This window comes from Marmota monax, unplaced genomic scaffold, assembly GCF_021218885.2.
Source record: "Marmota monax isolate L192 unplaced genomic scaffold, Marmota_monax_Labrador192_F-V1.1 WCK01_AAM20220418_F8-fsc00092, whole genome shotgun sequence".
NCBI lineage: Eukaryota > Metazoa > Chordata > Mammalia > Rodentia > Sciuridae > Marmota > Marmota monax.
Window position 1 is genome coordinate 2,849,432 of NW_026692583.1, and position 20,055 is coordinate 2,869,486.

Sequence of the window (20,055 nt, forward strand, 5' to 3'; positions counted from 1 at the left end):
GGTGGGGATGATATTAAATTTCAAGAGTTCACTCTTGAAATGTAGACCAGGTGCCAGTGCCCCTGCAGCTGTGGCAGGGAATGGGCAACAAAGCTGTAGCATACATAGATCGTTCAAGCTGGGAGCTGCCAGCCCAGCCTGGGTTCAGCATTTGAAAATACCCTCAGGGCCTTGATAAGGGGGGAAAAAAGGGCAGAAAGGCATGTTTTTCTTCACTTAGCCAAACTTTCAGCCCTAAGTTCAAAGCTATTTTCAGGTCTACTAGTAGATTCCCCAGTACATGAGGGCATGAGTTACCAGCTTCATAGTCAAAAAAAAAAAAAAAAAAAAAAAAACCTGGAGATTTTTTAAGTTGGCCATTTCTAAAAACATCTGCCCCCTACCAATAGGAAGAATCCACAGCTGGGATCAACCAAAAACACACCCTGATTCAAACCGGACCTAAGGAAAGAAACATAATTATCTGAAGTTTCTTATTTGCTGTGTGGTATTGAAAAGGTTAAAAGAAACTGACATCCAAGCTAGGTTCGAATTATTCTGACATAACCGTCTTTTTTTCCCCCTCATAGTATCAGATGGAGCCCAGGCCTTGTGCATGCTTACAGGGTGCTCTACCACTGAACAACACCCCAGATCCTGATACAGCCACCTTTTTTTTTTTGGGGGGGGGGGTACCAGGGATTGAACTCAGGGGCACTCAACCACTAGGCCACATCTTCAGCCCTGTTTTGTATTTTATTTAGACAGTGTCTCGCTGAGCTGCTCCTGTCTCAGCCTCCTGAGCTGCTGGGATTACAGGTGTGTGCCACCATACCCAGCTACAGCCACATTTTAACTGAGATTCTGTACAGTCCTTTAACTTCTCGGGCGCTATCTATCCAGTCTGATACTGAGAACTGCTGGAAACTACACAGCATCTAGCATAACACCCGATTTTAACAAACAGCTAAACAGTACTTGACCTTTCTGGTAAGTAAGCAGCAAAGATAAGCATTGCAATTTGTTATGACATCTTTGAAGGTGCACTCATTTATTCTGAAGAGGATGCTAGACCAGGTTGCAGATACCATTCAGACTGTATGCAAATGAATCAGGAACCGACTTGAGACGATGTAAACAAAAACATTTCCTTTAAATCTAATTTTATTCTTAATGTTGAAATTAGCTAGCAGGTAGCACTAAAAATACACCTTCACTATACAAAACAGTGTAAACTGATTACACATTAAGAAAAAAATCAAGCACACACACTCCTAATGTAAGAAGCTAGGCACAGCATAAAAAGATGCACCTAAACAAAAATGGACATGTTTCATCTAAGGCCCTGACAGGTGACCAGAATGTCAGTTGTTCCCAATTATGTTTAAACCCAGAAATGGCAATAATGTGGAAACTTACATTCATCAAATATTAGCATTTAAAATATACATGACTAATAAACTGAACATTCAAAGGGGCCGCTGCTTAGCACGTTCCACATGAGCCACTGTGGACAGTGAGCTCACCTCACCCAAAGAGAACAGAAGTTTCCAACATAGGATCAAAGGGAAACAAGAATGGGGTAAGTATTCACCAGAGAGCAGGAGCTGATGCCCACGTGTCAACAGTCTGACTTCAACAACTAGCGCTCACGAGGGACATGTGACAGAACCCCGTAAAACCTAGGAAGCTCGTGATCGCAGGCAGGCTCATGGCGCGGACCAATGTTTCTTCAACTTAGGATGAAACTTTATGCCCCCAATAAGTAGTGAAAATAATTTTTAAAAATAGCTTCTGCCTTTGAACAGTAAGTTTCCAGTCCCTTCTGTGCATTGAAATGTTTGGGATGGAGTCTGGGGGTGCGTGTCCCACTGGGGAGAACCTTGGTTTCAGGACTTGAACACGTGCACAGCTCGCACCACGTACTGGCGGCAGATGGGACACTCACTCATGCGCTTGCCGCACTTGGTGCAGGTGACCATGTGCCCACATTCCAGTAGGACACAATCGATGACAGCATCCATGCAGATGCGGCACAGACTGTCGTCTTCCTCGTCCTGCAGCTGCAGCCGCTCACCATCTGAAAGGCAACAGAGCTGGAGATGTGGACCAGGCCTCCTGCCCTGCTGCACTGCCCACCTGCTGAGTGACCATCGCAGGCCCGATACCAGCACAGTGCTGTACAAGAGACCATCCCTGACTTCTGTGTACTTTGGTTCTTTTCATTAGAAATCGCAGTGTCTACATCTCAAGGTTTTGTGTTTAGGGCCAGGTAAGATGCACAACAAATGTCAGCTACTTATTTCTATTTTATATCTTGGTGTAATTTAAGGTGTTTTCATAAGGACATATTGACTATACTTAGAAAAAAGAAACTTAAACCCCAGCCTGGCCTTCTATATGTGGGCCACCAGAGTCAGGCCACAATGGGTTTTCCCCCCTTTTTTGGTAGTACTGGCGACTAAGCCCAAAGCACTCTACCACCTGCTTCATCCCCAGTCCTTTATTTATTATTTTTTTAGTGGGTGGGGTGCTAGGGCCTTATGCATGTAAGGCAAGCACTCTACCAACTGAGCTATATTCCTCAGCCCCCCTTTTTATTTGTTAATACTTTATCTTACTTAATAGGGTCTAAGTTCCTCAGGCTGGCCTGAAACTCGCAGTCCTCCTGCCTCAGCCTCCCCAGTTGCTGAGATGACAGATATGCAACACCATGCACTTGACTAGGAGTCAGGCCACTTTGAAATTTCATCTCAGTAGAAAAAAAGAGCCTCTTTCCCCCGGACTTCCCTTTATTTTCTTTTTAGTATTGGGGATTAAACCCAGGAATGCTTTACCAGTAAGCTACATCTCCTGTCTTGGCCTTAGAAATACTTTTTAAAAATTTTTTTAGAATTTAACTTTTATTTTTACTTGTTTTTTATGTGGTACTGAGGATCAAACCCTGTGCCTCACCCATGTTAGGCAAGTGCTCTACCACTGAGCCACAACCCTAGAAATACTTTTGCCATTTTATTCTTGGGAGTCCATCTACCTAAAACAAGATGGACCTTTCTGGCTCCATGACCCATACTCAGGTTTTGAGAAAATCCAGGCTCTGAGTAAGAAAGGCAATGAATGAGTTTTAAAAAGTTAACCTCAGCTGAGATTTGACCCTACAGCTAGAAGTTTGGAGGCTTCCCTTTCTACAGGTCAGAGAGGCGAGGAATGGGAAACATGGTTAGAACAGAACCAGAATTCAAGCTTGAAGGACTGAAATATTTTGATTTAAGACAAATAAATTTCACAGCCTGCAATGTCAAGAGATCTTGTAATGTGGGGTCTTAGTTCATGGTCCATGACTGGTGTGGACCTACAGAGAAGATGTATAGCGTAAAATGGCAGATGAGCAGGCATCTGAGGGCTCAGGTAAGATTGGAATCTGGGCCTTGGCCCCCTCTCCTGGGTAGGAAGGTTCCTTCCAACTCTTTACAACTTATGGGCCCAAGAAAGGAAATAGTCCAGCAGCAGGTTATGAGTACAGACTGTTTGGGTCAATCTTGGCATAAGTGGCGTCAAGACAGTCAAGCTAGGAAAGTCCCAGCTGTGCTCAAAACAAACTACGTGTCCACCAAACAGACTGACCTAGGGTTAAATTAAACAGTTAACCAAAAAAGACTCTTCAGCCACATGTCATGGTTTCCTACACCAAAAACTTGAGGGTGGGGCTTCCGCGCATGTCCACCAAGCACCGTGCAGGGATTTACACTGCCAGGATGCCATTCCTCAGCCAGCGGCCTCCAACCTCTAAAGCTTCTGTGGACTGGTTCCTGAGCCTGCCACTGTGGCACTGCCCTGGAAGTAGATGTGCCTAAAGACTTCCTGCCTATTCTGAGCATAAACGTCAATGGATGCCATATCACAGCCAGGATTTAAGATTAACACTAAGATGACAAGAGTGATGAAAGGACCTTTCAAGTCAACAAATAATTTCTTGAACACACTTGGTAAGGGTGGTCTCAGAGCAACATCACACGATGAGCTTACTAACAATTCTATAAACAGGCTCATATAATTAATTCAGATTCAATAAAAAGTAAATAGTTTTCCCAAAACTAAATCTGACACAACCCCATTTTTTAAAGCCTAAGGAAAGATACTATAGGGAAAAAAAAGAAAAAATAAACCTACATGACTTTTGGTTTTCTTCATTCTCTTTGTATAACCGGTTAACTTTCTCTACCAGTTCCCATTTTTCACAACAGCCAGAATAGTTGACAAAATTCCGAGCCAGGATTTCCTTCAGCTGGCGCACACTCATCCCCTCCACCTCTTCAAGGCTTGACAGGTCAGACAGCGAAGCTCTCACTCGCTTCTTGGAGAGCCCAAGGGTCTGAAATCAGAGTGTCCCATTACCTCTGTTCCCACGAGTCCAGATCCCTTTTACCAGACAATCCCCACTGGGGATTCCTAGACTTCTCAGAAGTCCTTGAAGGGTTTTAATGTACTGTCTTACATTCAAACCAGTGCTATCCTAGAGAAGTCTATATGGGCACCTGCCCTTCCTGCTGGCTCACAAATATTAGGAAAGCAATTTTTTTTTTTTGGGGGGGGGGGTTGTGCTGGATATCAAACCTAGGGCCTCAGGCATGCTAGGCAAGCAATGTACTATAACTATGTCCCCAGCCCTTGGGGAAAATTTTTTTGTTATTGTAGATGGACACAATATCTTTAATTGTACTTACTTATCGTTTTTAATGTGGTGCTGAGTGTTGAACCCAGGGCCTCACACATGTAAAGCAAGTGCTTTACCACTGAGCTACCACCATAGCCCCCAGGGAAAAATTTTATAAGTGGTCTCACCCGATCCTGCAAATTATTTTCTTCTTCTTCTTCCTCATCATCTTCGTCATCGTCATCATCATCATCATCATCGTCTTCTGTGTTTGCTGAAGCTATTTCACTTTGTACCTATACACATGATGCATCTGATTAGGTCAGGAATCATGTTTTCCTAACATTATCAACCCATATTTATCACTAGAGAAAAGCTTTCCACTGATCATCCTCAAGAATGATTCAAAATGGGCCTGGGCCTGGGCCTGATGGGGGCACTCCTGTAATGCCAGTGTTTCAGGGGCCTGAGGCAGGAGGATCACAAGTTCCAGGCCAGCCTCCATAATCTAGCAAGGAGGCCCAACGCAACTTAGACCCTATCTCAAAATAAAAACAATACAGTACCCCTGGATTCCATCCTCAGTACTGAGTGGGGGAAAAAAAAGGATGACCCAAATACCTTGCACACTCCACATCTTCTCTGGATCCTCAATGCTGCTGCCCCTCCCACAGAGTTGGGCCCCACATGACTAAAGAATTTACCTTCCAGGTTGGGGCTGGGGCTCAGTGGTAGAGAGCTTGCCTAGCATGTGTAAGACACTGGGTTCGATCCTCAGCACCACATAAAAATAATAAAATAAAGGTATTGTGTCCAAGTACAACTAAAAAATATTAAGAAGAAAAAGAATTTATATTCCATCAAGTTATGTGGAAACAAATTTGTGGGGGGGGGGGGAGGGGGAGAATTTGTAATAAAACCAAAGGACTAATTCCCTGAGAAACATCCCATCATGGAATGCCAAAGCCACCAAGGATAAGGGGTAGCACTACAAGATGCAAAAGGCTAGTTTAACTGAACAAAGAAAGCTAATTTGACCAGGATCCGCCCCAATGTCATAAGCATCCAATTTGAAAGGTCTCAATCCTACTAAGTCACACTTCTAATTCCAAAGAAGGCTTTCTAATATGCTTCAGAGTGTTTGTGCTGGTTCTAGTTTTTAAAAATCCTCAACAATCAGTCTGCTTTAAGGAAAACAGAAATCCCTTTAATTTTGATCATATGCCTTTCAAAACTTTTTTGTTTTTTGTTTGTTTAGAGTAGATGGATACAATACCTTTAATTACTTACTTTTATGTGGTGCCAAGGATTGTACCCAGTGCCTCACATGTGCTAGGCAAGCGCTCTGCCACTGAGCCCCAGCCCTATTCTTGAACACTGAGGTTGGACCACTAAGCTATACCTTCAGGCCTTTTTTTTTTTAAAGACAGGGTGTCTCACTAAGTTACTGAGGCTGACCTGGATCTTGCCATTGTCTTCCTCCTGCATCAGTCCTCCAGGCTACTGGGATTACAGGCACAAGCCACTGCACATTGCACATCTTTTCTCTCAATATATTTCGACCACAGTTCTACAATAGTCTAGGTCAATTCCCAATTGACTGACTCATAGGTACTATACTGTAGCATCCAACCACCCACATCTCCCAAATGGCATCTTATTCCCAAAAAGGATACAAAAGTCTTATTATGCCAGTTCTTATTTGAGAAAATAATAAAATCTCTCAGCTTGGACTTATTTTTGAGTAAAATACAGATGAAAAAATCTACTTTTAATAACCCCTTTCTTGCTGGGTGTGGTGTCACACACCTGTAATCCCAGCAGCTCAGGAAGCTGAGGCAGGAAGATCACAAATTCAAAGCCAGACTCAGCAAAAGCAAAGTGCTAAGCAACTCAGTGAGACCCTGTCACTGGGGATGTGGCTCAGTGGTAGCGCACTTGCCTCGCATGCATGAGGTCCTGGGTTCGATACTCAGCACCACATAAAATAAATAAATAAAACAGATATTGTGTCCATCTACAACAGGGGATATAGCTCAGTTGGTAGAGTGCTTGACTCACATGCACTCACATGTACAGGTCCTGGGTTCAATCCTCAGCACAAAAACAACAACAAAAAAAAAGGTTAAAAAAAAAAAAATAGGTCTGGGGATACGTCTCAGTGATCAAGTACCCGAGTACAATCACCAGTACCCCTCACCCCCCAAAAAAACAAAACAAAATCCCCTTTCTTCAGGGATGAAAATTAAATGTGGAAAAAAATCATTTTATTTTCGGAGATTTTTGAAAAATGTCTTCATAAGTTGCCCAGGCTAGCCTCTAGCCTCAACCTCCCAATCATCCTGCCTCAGTCTCCCAAGTAGCAGAATTATAGGTGAATGTTACTATGCCGGGCTTAATTCAACATTTTATAATCACTCACACACCAGGGAATATCCACTACAAGTCTTTACATGTTATTCAACCAGGATGTTCAAGAATCTCATTGGGATAATATTCAAATTAAAATTAGCAAATAACTACATTTTTCTACTTAGATGGCTCTTTCAGTATCTAAACTAGGAACAATTTCACTAATGTCAAGAGAGGGGGCATCAGATTAATTTACTGTACTGATTATTTCTATGGTTACTGACACTTATACAAATAGTCATGCAAATATGTACATGCTGCTTTTTCAGTCATCACTTGTGTGTGTGTGTCTGGCATTGGGGATTGAACACTGGGCATTCTACCACTTAGCTACACCCCCAGCCCTTTTTTATTTTATATTTTGAGATAAGGTGCCCAGGTTGGTCTAAATTTGCAATCCTCCTGCCTTGGCCTCCAGTGTAGCTGGAATGACCTAGGTATGCCGCCATGCCCAGCTTCTGTCAGTACTATTTAGTGCTGAAGTAAGGTCAAGAAATCCACGAGCTATTTTTGGACTCTCCAGGCAGTGGACCCTGGGGCCACCCTGTATCTACACAAAAGACCACATGCAGCGGGAGAGGCTGCAAGTGCCAATTCAGCTGGGTGCGGAAACACCGCTCCAAATCCTAACTTCCGGTTTATCTGAAGTCATCAGGCACTAAAGGCCACCAAATATGGCCAAGAGTAAGCATGCAGGGACCCCAGCAATCTATCACCCTCTCGTACCTGTGCCAGTGCTCCAGATCTGGAGGTGCCGTCTCCATCCATAAGCTCCCCCTGAAAGGAAGACACGGTAGCAGAGGGGGTGGTGTAGTTTGAAAAAAATGACTGTGTAAAAAAGCTAGAAGTCTGGGACTGTGAAGAATTCAGACTGCTTGTGTCCAGGTCATCCTCAGAGCCTAGTCCATGGTGGCACAGTACTAGATCTACCAAGTCTTCCTTCTCTCGACAAGTATCTATTGGTATGTTTCTAAGAATGAGATACTGCCGAAGATCCTTCACTTTTAGTCGCATCAACTGAGGGCGCTGGAAGGCCGTCTCTTGTAATAAGTGACAAGTAGAACATCTACGGTGATTTTCTTGCGGGACTGAACAAACGGAGCAAAAATCCTTCTTGCAGTCACAACACACATGCTGAAGAGACAGAAGGGAAGCATTTAATGATAGCAAGATACAAGCTATTATGAAAACCACGCCTTATTCTTGCCTTTATTAAAATTTAAATTTTAGTTCTTATGAAATCCCCTGTGGCACCATTTTCACAGGAATTTTAATGTTCCAAAAGCCACAAAAATCAACACGGTCGATGCCAAGGCAGTCTGGATTCAGTGAAGTTCAAATACTGCACTTTAAGGAAAACAGACACTCTTGTGTTAATGAATTAAAACCTTCCCGCCCCTTGGTGCAAACATGTAATTAGCAGAACACAGCTGACTTGAACCACATGGAATGCACAGCCACACACTCTGCCTGGTCTCCCATGTGAAGGACTTCCTCACTTCAAGATGAGGAAAAAAGAATCCCACAGAGAATGAAGAGAAAGGCAACCAATCTTTCCAAGTCAATTCAAGAGAGGACCCACTAATCCAGGAACCTGTCACCTACGTGGCCTTAATCACAACCCACACCAATGCCCTAGAGAACTTCACAGACTCAGCTGTAGCCACTTCTGCCTGGTGCACTGTTCTCATAAGCTAACAGTTTTTTGTCTGCATATTCAAAAGATTGAAATGAAGATCAAAGAAAAGTGAAAAGAGCTGAATTTAAGCCCATTTTATGTTTAGCCTCTAAACAGCACTTAGCTTATTACACTCATTTCTTCGTGTGAGTTAAGAGCATGGTTAGAGACAAATTTTTTGAAACTTGAGATCGGAATTATAGTAAATCATCTCTGAATGAAACTGCAGATTAATTAAATCTCTTGCTTCAAAAAAATAAGTGTCATCAGGAAGAATGAAATGGTACAAACAGGTCAGAGTTCAGACAAAAGGATGCCTGACAATGTGACACATAACAATGTCTATGTAGAACACTCGACAGAAATATAATCCCTGACTGCATACCTCTCTAAATGGGGGAAAAAAAAAAAAAAAAAAAAAAAAATCAATGGGACCAAGTTTTCATATTTTTATAAGAAAAAAAATTCATTACCTATTCAAAATAAACTATGATTAATAATTCTTATCCCATATGTCTTGTATGTAACAAGTCATCCAACTCACCTTCTTTCTAAAGACTGAAAATGAAAGTCCACAGGCTTTGCAAACTATATTAGGCCCTTCCGGAGTTGCTGGTGGGTAGGTGGAAAAATCAGAGTTTGGTGTAAATCTGAAAGGACCAGTGCCTCCTGCAAATCCTGACTGCTGGCCCCTGACAGCTCCGGTTCCCATGACTTCATTCAGCAGCCCACAGCACGAAGCCCACATAGATGTGGCACCCGCCTGAAAAGGAACACAAGTGCCACAGTTTAAAGCTAAGTGGAACCTGGGCTGTCTGGGATCCCCAGGGAATGCCACTCTGGTGGGGGTAACTAACACAGTTCTCACATCTAGAGATGAGCATCTCTAATCTGAAATTTTGAAATCACCAACGTGATGCTCAAGAAGTTTCAGATTTTGAATTTTCTAATAAGAGATGCTCATAGGATTTTTGAATAGGAGACACTTAACAGGTGAAGCCTCCAGAGACAACACCAAAATCTGAAAGACTTTCAATCCCAAGCATTTTGGATAAGAGAAGCTCAACCTGCATTCCTCTAGGCACCAAAATTTCAAGCTATTTGGAAAGATAATCTTCTGGTATTACCAAAGAATATTTGGCATTGAAAACACTCAGATCTTGTTAAATAAAAAGAAAATAGGGAGCTACAGTCATGGCTGAGAGGTAGAGTGCTTGCCTAGCATGTGTGAAGCTCTGTCTGTGTTTGATCCTCAACACCACATAAAAATAAAGGTATTGTGTCCAATACCTTTATTTTAAAAAATATTTTAAAAAATAATAAAAGAAAAAAGTAAGCCCTGTTAAAACTATTGAAAACATATTGTTTTTAAAAAATTCAAACTGCACATAATTTTGGGAGAAAGGAGGGAATACACCTGCAGAACTGCCACTGGGCAAATTTCACTTCATTATAGAAGTCAAAAGAAGCAAAGTCTTCAGGAAGCTTTAGCCTCCTGCTAATATAGCTACTGATGAGCTAGGAGGCCTATTGCTTTTATCCCCCTTCTCATTCCCCTATGATGTTTCCTTGACCACAACCTTCTTTCTCCCAAGGACTCTAGTTCCATATGGCTGACACCTGTGCAAAAGGTTTCTTTGTATTCCCTCTTTACAGGCAATGTAACATTATTTAAATTTTGCACACTATTAAGTGGTTCAAATTGTTTTCTTGTAAAGAACAATTAAGGTAAAAGAGATCATGATTTAACAGGTGAAAACCTCAATGAAACTCCCTTTTAAAGGCAGTACTTCTAAAAAGTCATACTTCACCCTTTCTACCAGAGACAATCTTACAAGTTAAGGAAGGATATAATGTTCAAACTATGTTAATGAGAATGATCATCAAAATTCTTCAGGCTAGGGCTGGGGGTGCGGCTCAAGCTGTAGCACGCTTGCCTGGCATGCATGCGGCCCAGGTTCGATCCTCAGCACCACATACAAAAACAAAGATGTTGTGTCCACCAAAAAACTAAAAAAAAATATATATATATATTAAAATTCTCTCTCTCTGTCTCAAAAAAAAAAATTCTTCAGGCTAAAAACGTTTTTTTTATCTACACAGATCTAGTGAAGGGAACAGAGAATTTATTTGGGGAAAACAGGTGGAATCTCTGTGTAGAGGTCAGTATTAGAAGGTAACAATGTTGTCCCATTCCTCATATTTCTACAAGAATATGGGAATTTCCTCTACATCCCCAAAAAGAAAATAACAAAAAAGAATACTTATCTCCCCTCAGCCATCTCCAGATTTAAAAACAAAAAAGCCCAAGACAACCTCCAAAATATCCCAGGCAGGAGTATGTTGCTCTAACCCAATACTCAGTGCAGTGTAGATGTACTTTACTGCTGTTAGCCAAAGACATCACAGAATAAAAGAAGAAGCTGGGCACAGTGTGGAATCCCAGCAGCTTGGAAGGCTGAGGCAGGAGGATTGCTAGTTTAAAGCCAGCCTCAGTAAAAGCAAGGTGCTGAGGAATTCAGTGAGACGCTCTCTAAATAAAATACAAAATAGGGCTGGGGATGCGGCTCAGTGGTTGAGTGCCCCCCAAGTTCAATCCCTGGTACAAAAGGGGGTCGGGGAGAAGGAGAAAAAACAACACTGGAAAATATAGGTTGCAGCCTCATTAGGATCTGTGAATTTAAATTTGGACAAAATAGACCAATAATAAGTCATACATTAAGAGCATACTCTTAGGGCTGGAGATGTGGCTCAAGCGGTAGCGCGCTCGCCTGGCATGCATGCGGCCCAGGTTCGATCCTCAGCACCACATACAAACAAAGATGTTGTGTCTGCCGAAAACTAAAAAATAAATATTAAAAATTCTCTCTTAAAAAAAATTAAAAATTGAGAGCATGCTACAGGGACACTGCTACATCGATGTTCATAGCAGCTCAATTCACAATAGCAAGACTGTGGAACCAACCCAGATGCCCTTCAATAGACGAATGGATTAAAAAAAATGTGGCATTTATACACAATGGAGTATTACTCTGCATTAAAAAATGACAAAATCATAGAATTTGCAGGGAAATGGATGGCACTAGAGCAGATTATGCTAAGTGAAGCTAGCCAATCCCTAAAAAACAAATGCCAAATGTCTTCTTTGATATAAGGAGAGTAACTAAGAACAGAGTAGGGACGAAGAGCATGAGAAGATGATTAACATTAAACAGAGATGAGAGGTGGGAGGGAAAGGGAGAGAAAAGGGAAATTGCATGGAAATGGAAGGAGACCCTCAGGGTTATACAAAAGAACATACAAGAGGAAATGAGGGGAAAGGGACAAATAATACAAGGGGGAGAAATGAAGGTCAGTAGAGGGGGTAGAGAGAGAAGAGGGGAGGGGGGATAGTAGAGGATAGGAAAGGTAGCAGAACACGACAGTCACTAGTATGGCAATATGTAAATCAATGGATGTGTAATTGATGTGATTCTGCAATCTGTATATGGGCTAAAAATGGGAGTTCATAACCCACTTGAAGCAAAGTGTGAAAGATGATGTATCAAGAACTATGTAATGTTTTGAACAACCAACAATAAAAAAAATTAAAAAAAAAAATTAAAAATTGAAAAAAAAAAAAGAGCATACTCTTAGAATACTGAAAGGTATCCATGTATGCACGGCTCTCATCTTCAAAGTAGCATTTGCAACACTCCAACCTTCTTGATAGTTCAGAAATTTGAAACGGAGGCCCCAATCACCAGTTTTATGTGAAATACCTTTCTTTACCGTTAAGTGTGTTTGAAAAACTTATTTCCACTTCCCTATTAAAGCCCATTTTCCTGGCATCCTGGTGTGGTAATGGAAGTAATTTCATTAGTGATTTGACCTCCCCAACTCTGGAGTAGTTTTAGTCCTGTACCTCAGGGACTGGTCACTGCCTCTTGGTAAGAACTGCCTAAGGCTATGAAACTGCCCTAAGACAGGGAGAGGTTTTCCATCTTGGCTGCATGGACTCATCAATGGATCCTTTTAAAAATCCTGATGCCTAGGTCTCAGTCCTAGAGACTGATTTTGCTGGTCTGAGGTTCATCCTGGGCCAAAAAAAAAAAAACCTAAGCAGGTGATTTTGATATACAGCCAAAGTTAAAAGGTCAAAAGCTGGGACTGGGGCACGGTGGTAGAGCGCTTGCCTCACATGTGTGAAACACAGGGTTTGATCCTCAGCACCACATAAAAATAAAGGTATTATATCCATCTACAACTAAAAAAAAAAAAAATTTAAAGTCAAGGATATTCAGTCTAAAGATTTCTCCTTCCTGCTTATACTATTTCCACTGGAAAATCACCATCCACAGACTACTGAACAAAGGGGCCACAGGTACTTCTGAAGCCTGTGCCTCTACCTTTCTGAGACAAATACCTCAGCCATGCCTGCAGTCCACAGTTTCCCCCAGTCCATGCAGAAATGCTCAGCTTTTTTAACTTAATCTGATTAAGTTAGTTCCTTTCCCCTCTTACTTTTGCTGAAAATTGGTGATTTTCTTCATTTAACTCACTCTTTACCCAAGCTTTTGTTTCCTAACACTCATGCATGTTTTGGCATATGAAATCTGCACTATAGAGAGAAAGTGTGACTTTCAGGGTGTGTCAAAAGCAGCCATTGGCAGGCATGGTGATGCTTTCCTACAATTCCAGCTACTCAGGAAGCTAAGGCAGAAGGATCACATCCTGGGCAACTCAACAAGACCCTGTGGTAAAAATAAAAAAGGGCAAAAAATATAGCTTGGTAGTAAAGCAGCCCTGAGCACAATCCTACTGTTTAAACTATTTTTTGTCCTTCATCGTTAAGTAGTTAAGAATCCACCCAAAAGAAAAATATTCCCAGGCTTGAACTCATCTACCTGGCTCCCCTTTAAATGTTTCATTTTGCCAGGCACAGTGATGCACACTTGTAATCACAGCAACTCTGGAGGCTAAGACAAGAAGATTGCAAGTTCAAGGACAGCCTCAGGAACTGAGTTCCTGTTTCAAAATAAAACAAAATGAGCCGGGCGCAGGCACATGTCTATAATCCCAGTAACTTGGGAGGCTGAAGCAGGAGGATGGCAAATTCAATATAGCGAGACCCTAAATAACTTAGCAAGACCCTGTCTCAAAATAAAATATATTTTTTAAAAGGGCTGATGATAAGGGGCTGGGGATGTGGCTCAAGCCGTAGCGCACTCGCCTGGCATGCGCGCGGCCCGGGTTCGATCCTCAGCACCACATACAAACAAAGATGTTGTGTCCGCCGAAAACTGAAAAATAAATATTAAAAAAAAAAAAGGGCTGATGATGGGGGCTCAGTGGTTAAGTGCCTCTGGGTTCAATCCCTGGTACCAACAAATGAACCAAAGGGTAAGGGTTGTGGCTCAGTGGTAGAGCACTCTGAGTTCAATTCTCACTACAAAAAAAAAAAAAAAATTACTATTCTATTTGTGAAGCCAAAGTCGGGGTTGGGCAGGGGGTTGGGGGAGAATGAAGGAATTTTGGATTTGGCAGGGGGGAGTGAGGTGAGGGGTGGGGCAGTAAGGATGGGAAGGACAGTAGAATGAGACAGACATTATTACCCTATCTACACCAACCCATAAATACTGTGTGTGACAGCACCATGCACAGACATGGAAGTCATGCTCCATTTGTGTACAATGTGTCAAATGCATTGTACTGTCCTATATAACTAATTAGAACAAATAAAAATAATAATAATTTTAAAAGAGTATTAAAAAAAAAACAAAATCAGGATCACTAGAAATTAAGTCTTGATTGGGACTCACATGCCCTACTCAGGGCCATGGTTGACAGCAGGGCTATATAGGCTACATCACGGGTCCAAGATGTTAGAACAGCAATCTACAGAGATGCTAAATTCCCTCCCTTGACTATGAATGTAGTTTGAAACATAATATTTTATGCCTGGCACAAAATCCCAACCTCAGGGAATTTAGCTGTGTTTGCAGCTTATTTCCTATCTAAACCATTTGACCAAAATTGGTCCTGATAGATCAGTCATGAGACCATGGTTTCCTGTCTTGTGCATCAGTTAAGAACCAGACATCATTTAAAAACTTACATAGTTTGTAGTAAGAAATTCTAAAACCCACCTGAAGTGCCCCTAACAATTAGTTTTCTTTATGTTATTCTAGCATCCAATGACATTTCTGGCCTTTTTTTTTTTTTTCCCAAAGCCCAGGCACCAAGATTTTAAAGCAGCTCATATCCATAACTCCCAATGTGAACAAAGAAACAAATGGAAATTAAAATGTTTGCTTTTGTACTGAAAACACCAATTGGAAAACATGACTTCAGCTGTGCAGCCAACTAACTGGTCTTAATATGCCTTTTAGCCACTGGCATAATTAATCAAGGGCAGCTTAACACCTAGCTAGCTGATGGAAACCAAAATGTCATCTTCTCTCAGAGGGCAGATGTGAGCTCATCCTGAATGTACTGAGCCAAGCATACTTAGTCCTTCACTCAAATTCACCAACATCAAAGTTCCTCTATATTCTCCAGGTAGCAGGAAGGCTAAAAGTGTTCACAAACTGTCCTACCCCTCTGCAGGAACAAAAGGAAGGTACTACCTACAAGCCCATATAATTTGGATGAAGGTGACAGTTGCCAGCACTGTGGTTTCCACAACAATAGACCACCAATGTTATAAGTACTCTCTCAGGTTCATTAGACTTAAACAATACAAACTCATTCTGAATCATTATTTCAGTCAACTAAACCAAGAGGAAATGTGTTCTGTTTGTTTATAAGAGCAATAGCCCAGCCCTCTTTGTGGCAGAGTGCCAGTTTTCAAATGGCCTCAGGTTCTGCAGTTTTTGATTGTGTGCATGATCTAATGTCCTTTTAGAATCCATGTAAAAATATTTCAAAATAATCTAAAGAATTAACTGAAGTTTACTACAAATTTTGGATCCTATTCTCAATTGCATTAGCATAGGAGCCCTTTTAATGATTCCATCAAATGTAATACTAACCACCCAGACTATTTAGAATAAAGAATTAGAAAAAAGATGGTAGGTTCCATGAAGACTGACACTGGAGGGAGGACACATGCACAGAGGGCAGGGAAAGTTAGGTATAAAAACAAAATAATCTAAGTCATTTGTTTTTGATTAAGTAAACAACAGTAATAATGCCATCTCTTAAGAGTGTACTACTTTGCTTACGAAAATTCTAAATCTAAATGCAGTAATATTTTTACAGTTATCTTAAAAATGAACATAAAAGTTTCATATTCAGGAATATTAATTTTCTCAGCTATTATTAAGAACTCACTAACTATGGGTTCTGTTTTAAATTCTGGACAACTTTTAATTTTCTAAAGTTCAGTGAATGCACTTGTGTTAAAAAATAAGAAAAAGATGTTTCAAATCTTTGAACCAGTGATATAAAAGAACACATTTTATAGTTTAAATTTCAGGACAGTTAAACCTACCTAGAGAAGTTAAAAAGAAACAGAAAAAAAGTAGTTGAGATAAACAAAATCTTTACCCTATTTAGAGCCACTTGAGAAACATAGTCCTTAGAATGTAAAAGGACTTCTTACTCAAATTGCTGCTTCAAATGAAATACAACACATAGGAACTCCACCTTTTTAACAATAAAATATCCAACCCTATACCACAAAAAAAAAATGCTATATCCTAAAACAGATATTGGCCTTTAAAATGTAATATTTGTAGGCAAGATATTGGTCAAGTTGATAGATTTTTTTTAATGGTAAAGCATGTATAAACCATAAATGTTGCCTTCCTCATGTTGGGTTTTTGTCTTTTAAAACAGTACACTTGACCCTTAGCACCACTCCCCCTCCTTTCAGAGAAAAAAAAAAAAAAAAAAACAGGAAATTACAGTTAGTAGATTACTTTATCCTTGACATCTCATTTTGAGCTAGGAATAATGAATGTGATTAGCACAATTAAGGATGAGATCATATAAACTTGGAAACACAGAAAGGAGAAGCAAAATCAAATTAACATATGACACCAATTTAGATTTTTAAAACAATCCATTGTGGGGAGGTAAGCAGATGAATTCTAGAGTTAAACAGTTACTTACATGTAAGAAGTAAACTGATGCCAAAACATCAGTTTCTAAACAAATCAAAAAAATAAAAGAATACATGCATTCCACATATTCCTGGGATTGAATGAAGATGTATTTATCTAGTCACTTAGCTTTTGAAGTAACTTTAATCCTAACTCAAATTATGTGCTTACATGTGGGGGGGGCTGGGGTTGTGGCTCAGCGGTAGAGCGCTCGCCTAGCACATGCCAGGCTGTGGTTCAATCCTCAGCACCACATATAAATAAATAAATTAACTAAATAAAGATATTGTGTCCAACTACAACTAAAAAAATAAATAAATACAAAGTATTTGCTTACATGAATATTCATGTTACCATTTCATGACATCAGGAGTCACTGGTCTTTCCCAGAAATCTACAGATAATAATATCCACAATTACACAGTTTCAATAATTAAAAAAAAAAAAAGTCCAATCCTAAATTTTGTAAATCCAGTTTCACAAAACCAAAAATGAAAGCTAGATTCCTATCATCTTGCATAGATATATAACTACCCAAGTTTGCAATGTGCTTCAGAAAATATCTTTTCTGCGTTTCCAAATGCCATTTAACTGATTCTAAAAATTTCCACCTAGCAGTATCTTCCACTTAAGTTCAAAAACACTTGTTTTTAAAGAACATACTTAAAAATTTCAACACTGGGCCTATTCCTAATTCTCCTTCCATATCTATCTAGTTCCTTGAGAGGGCACAAACTTAACATTAGGTCGGCTGGTGTTGTAGCTCACTGGTAGAGCACTTGCCTAGTATGTGTGAGAAACTGGGTTGGATTCTCAGCACCACATATCAAATAAAATAAACATCAACAACTAAAAAAATATTAAAAATAAAAACTTTACATTAACAAGTCAATGATATTTTTGAGGTATATGTATGAGACCCCTGATTTATTATTGTCTTTTTTTCCCTGCTTTGATTTTAAATCTTAACAGTAAGATAATGATTTTCAGGAAATAAAATATATCTAGATATTTTAATAGGTATCTGAAGTTGAAATATTTTATAACTAAAATGGGAATTATAAATACTCTTATAATATCTTCATACCTCAAGGCACAGTTCAAAAGTTACCTATTCCAAAAATCTTGTTTCCTGCAGTCAGAGGTATCTTTTCCTGCCTCTGAGTTTTGTTTTGTTTTGTTTTGGTGGGGGGGATAACTTAGATCATTCTGCCTTGAAATGTAATTAGCTGCCAAGCGAATGTCTTTTCCCTTTCGATTGGCAAAATCCTTCTTTACTAAGGATGAGACTGTATTTTGAAATATTCCTATTCACCATATCTTCCTCTTGGCCAAAACAGAGAGTGTTCAACAAAATATTTACTGAATGTCCCTACCCACTTGTCCCTATCCCTTTTCAATCTTCCACAGTAAAACTTCGAGGCTTTATGAAGGTAGTTAACCTAACAAACAGCTCACTGTTATTTTCTTTACCCACATCAAGCACAGTTCATTGAGATTAATGAAACCGTCCATGTCTGGAAGCGTATCACCACCTTATGACTCATCCCACTTCATCTGAGTTCGTTAAATAAATCAACACCTGAACTGATCGCTATATGGAGAAGCCCTTTAGAACTCTCAGCGACCAAGTTGAGAGAATCATCTCTGAAAAGTAGGCCAGAATTTCCCCTCTGCCCCCTTTTCTTAAACTTCTCATCAGTGATGCTCCCACGCTCTCACTCCCACCTGGGAGAAAAGCTGTCAAATTACTTGCTGCGTACCTAGTGGCAATGCAGCCACATCTACCTTGCTGGCGCTCCAGGTCACCGTCCCAACGTTAAGCCTACCAAGAACTCCTTGAGGGTGGGATCCCCTACCCCAGGCATTTCTAGCCTGTAAGCCTGGCCCCAGCCTCCTCACTCCCGGCACTCTTTTTCCTTTTGGTCCCGTGAGGTTCCCGACATTTGGGTTAGTTCAAGGACTCGGGGAAGGAGAGGGCATGCAGTGGGCAAAGCCACGGAGGGCTGAAGCGAGCGCTACTGGTCCTGCCTCCTGCCCCCGAAGAAAGCCCTTCTCTGCGCTGGGCCCACACGGCCTCTCCCGGCTCCTTAAGGCTCGCTCATGCGAGCTCGAGGGTCCGGGAGACCAGGCTCCAACCCAGGGCCCCAGTCGCCGGCCGGCGACCACCCTCCGCAGAGGTCTCCAAGGAGCCGGTGGGGTACCCGCTAAAGCAGAAAGTAAGGAGGCCCTCCTCTCGTACAGGAGGGGCGAGGAGGGCCTGCCCAGCTCCACCAACCGCTCACCTTCATGGCAGCGAACGCCTCGGCTCGGTCGGCGCTCCCGGGGAACTCAACACCATAGCAGCTCCTCGAAGAGCCGACCTCCTTCCTCCTAGGCGGTGATTACGCCGCCTCCCGAGGCGACCTAGCGTCCGGACGTAAGGGGCGTGGCCACGCTCGCCGCACGCCCCGGGAAGAAAGCTGAGCGGCGGCCTTGTTGACCAATAGAAAGCCAAAGCTAGGGGGGCCGGTCAACAGAGCCAATGAAGGGTCAGGGAGGGGTGGGGCCTCCAGCGCAGGCGGGCGGACCCAGGAGGACTCTGCTCCGTCCTAAGCCCAGATGGGCGAGTGTGGGCGTGGCGGAAGGGGCTTTCCATACCCTCCTTCTTAGGAGACTGAAATGGAAGTTAGCGTCACCTGAGGGCCCTGCTTCTGCAGAGTGGGCTTTCTGGAGTGGGTGGGTCAAGTTTACGGGGCGCGGAGGGCTGAAAGGGCTGTGGTGAATATGAAAACGCCTATGGTTGGAAGGCTTTTGTTAAAACCTCAGAGCAAGGCCTCAGGTCTTCCTCCCACTCCTCCTGCCTGACCTGCTGAGGCAGGAATTGGGCGGATCAAGGAGGCCAATTTTGAGTGAGTTGGGGAAGTTGGAGACTGTACTCTGAGGGATTGAAATGTTAATTCCTTCTGTGCTCTTCCTCCACCCTTATCAAGAACCTGCCCCTGCTCCTACCTGTTACTAAGGTAACCAGTCCCAGGAATGGCCCCTCCCTACAGAGAGTGATAAAAGTTGTTAATTAATGTGTCCTGGGCTGCTCCACCCTGTCCTTCCCACTTGTTTCACACCTTTTGGCCGTCTCACGGAGCATTTGCTGGGCCTAGTTATGTACACCGAAGGAAAAAGATAAGGGGAAGAGAGCAGGAGAACAAAGGAAGCCTAAGACACATACCAAGGGCAGAACACTTCGGTTCTGGGGATACCAGCTA

General features: G+C 41.7%; 1 protein-coding gene across 3 annotated transcripts; it reads right to left on the bottom strand.

The window, feature by feature from the left end:
* Nucleotides 1–1,125: 1,125 nt before the first annotated feature.
* Rnf34 (ring finger protein 34) lies at nucleotides 1,126–19,225 on the bottom strand. Of its 3 annotated transcripts, XM_046446254.2 has the most exons (7): nucleotides 19,096–19,176; nucleotides 17,148–17,204; nucleotides 9,268–9,486; nucleotides 7,772–8,179; nucleotides 4,822–4,929; nucleotides 4,150–4,351; nucleotides 1,126–2,059 (listed from the first exon to the last, which is right to left on the bottom strand). In XM_046446254.2, exons 2-7 carry the CDS (start codon nucleotides 17,157–17,159, stop codon nucleotides 1,869–1,871), a joined length of 1,140 nt encoding a protein of 379 aa, XP_046302210.1. In that variant the 5' UTR covers nucleotides 17,160–17,204; nucleotides 19,096–19,176; the 3' UTR covers nucleotides 1,126–1,868. The 3 variants fall into 3 exon arrangements, with proteins under 3 accessions (XP_046302210.1, XP_046302211.1, XP_046302212.1); XM_046446255.2 differs by lacking the exon at nucleotides 17,148–17,204 and having other exon boundaries at nucleotides 19,096–19,222; XM_046446256.2 differs by lacking the exons at nucleotides 9,268–9,486; nucleotides 17,148–17,204 and having other exon boundaries at nucleotides 19,096–19,225.
* Between the last annotated feature and the right edge of the window lie 830 nt (nucleotides 19,226–20,055).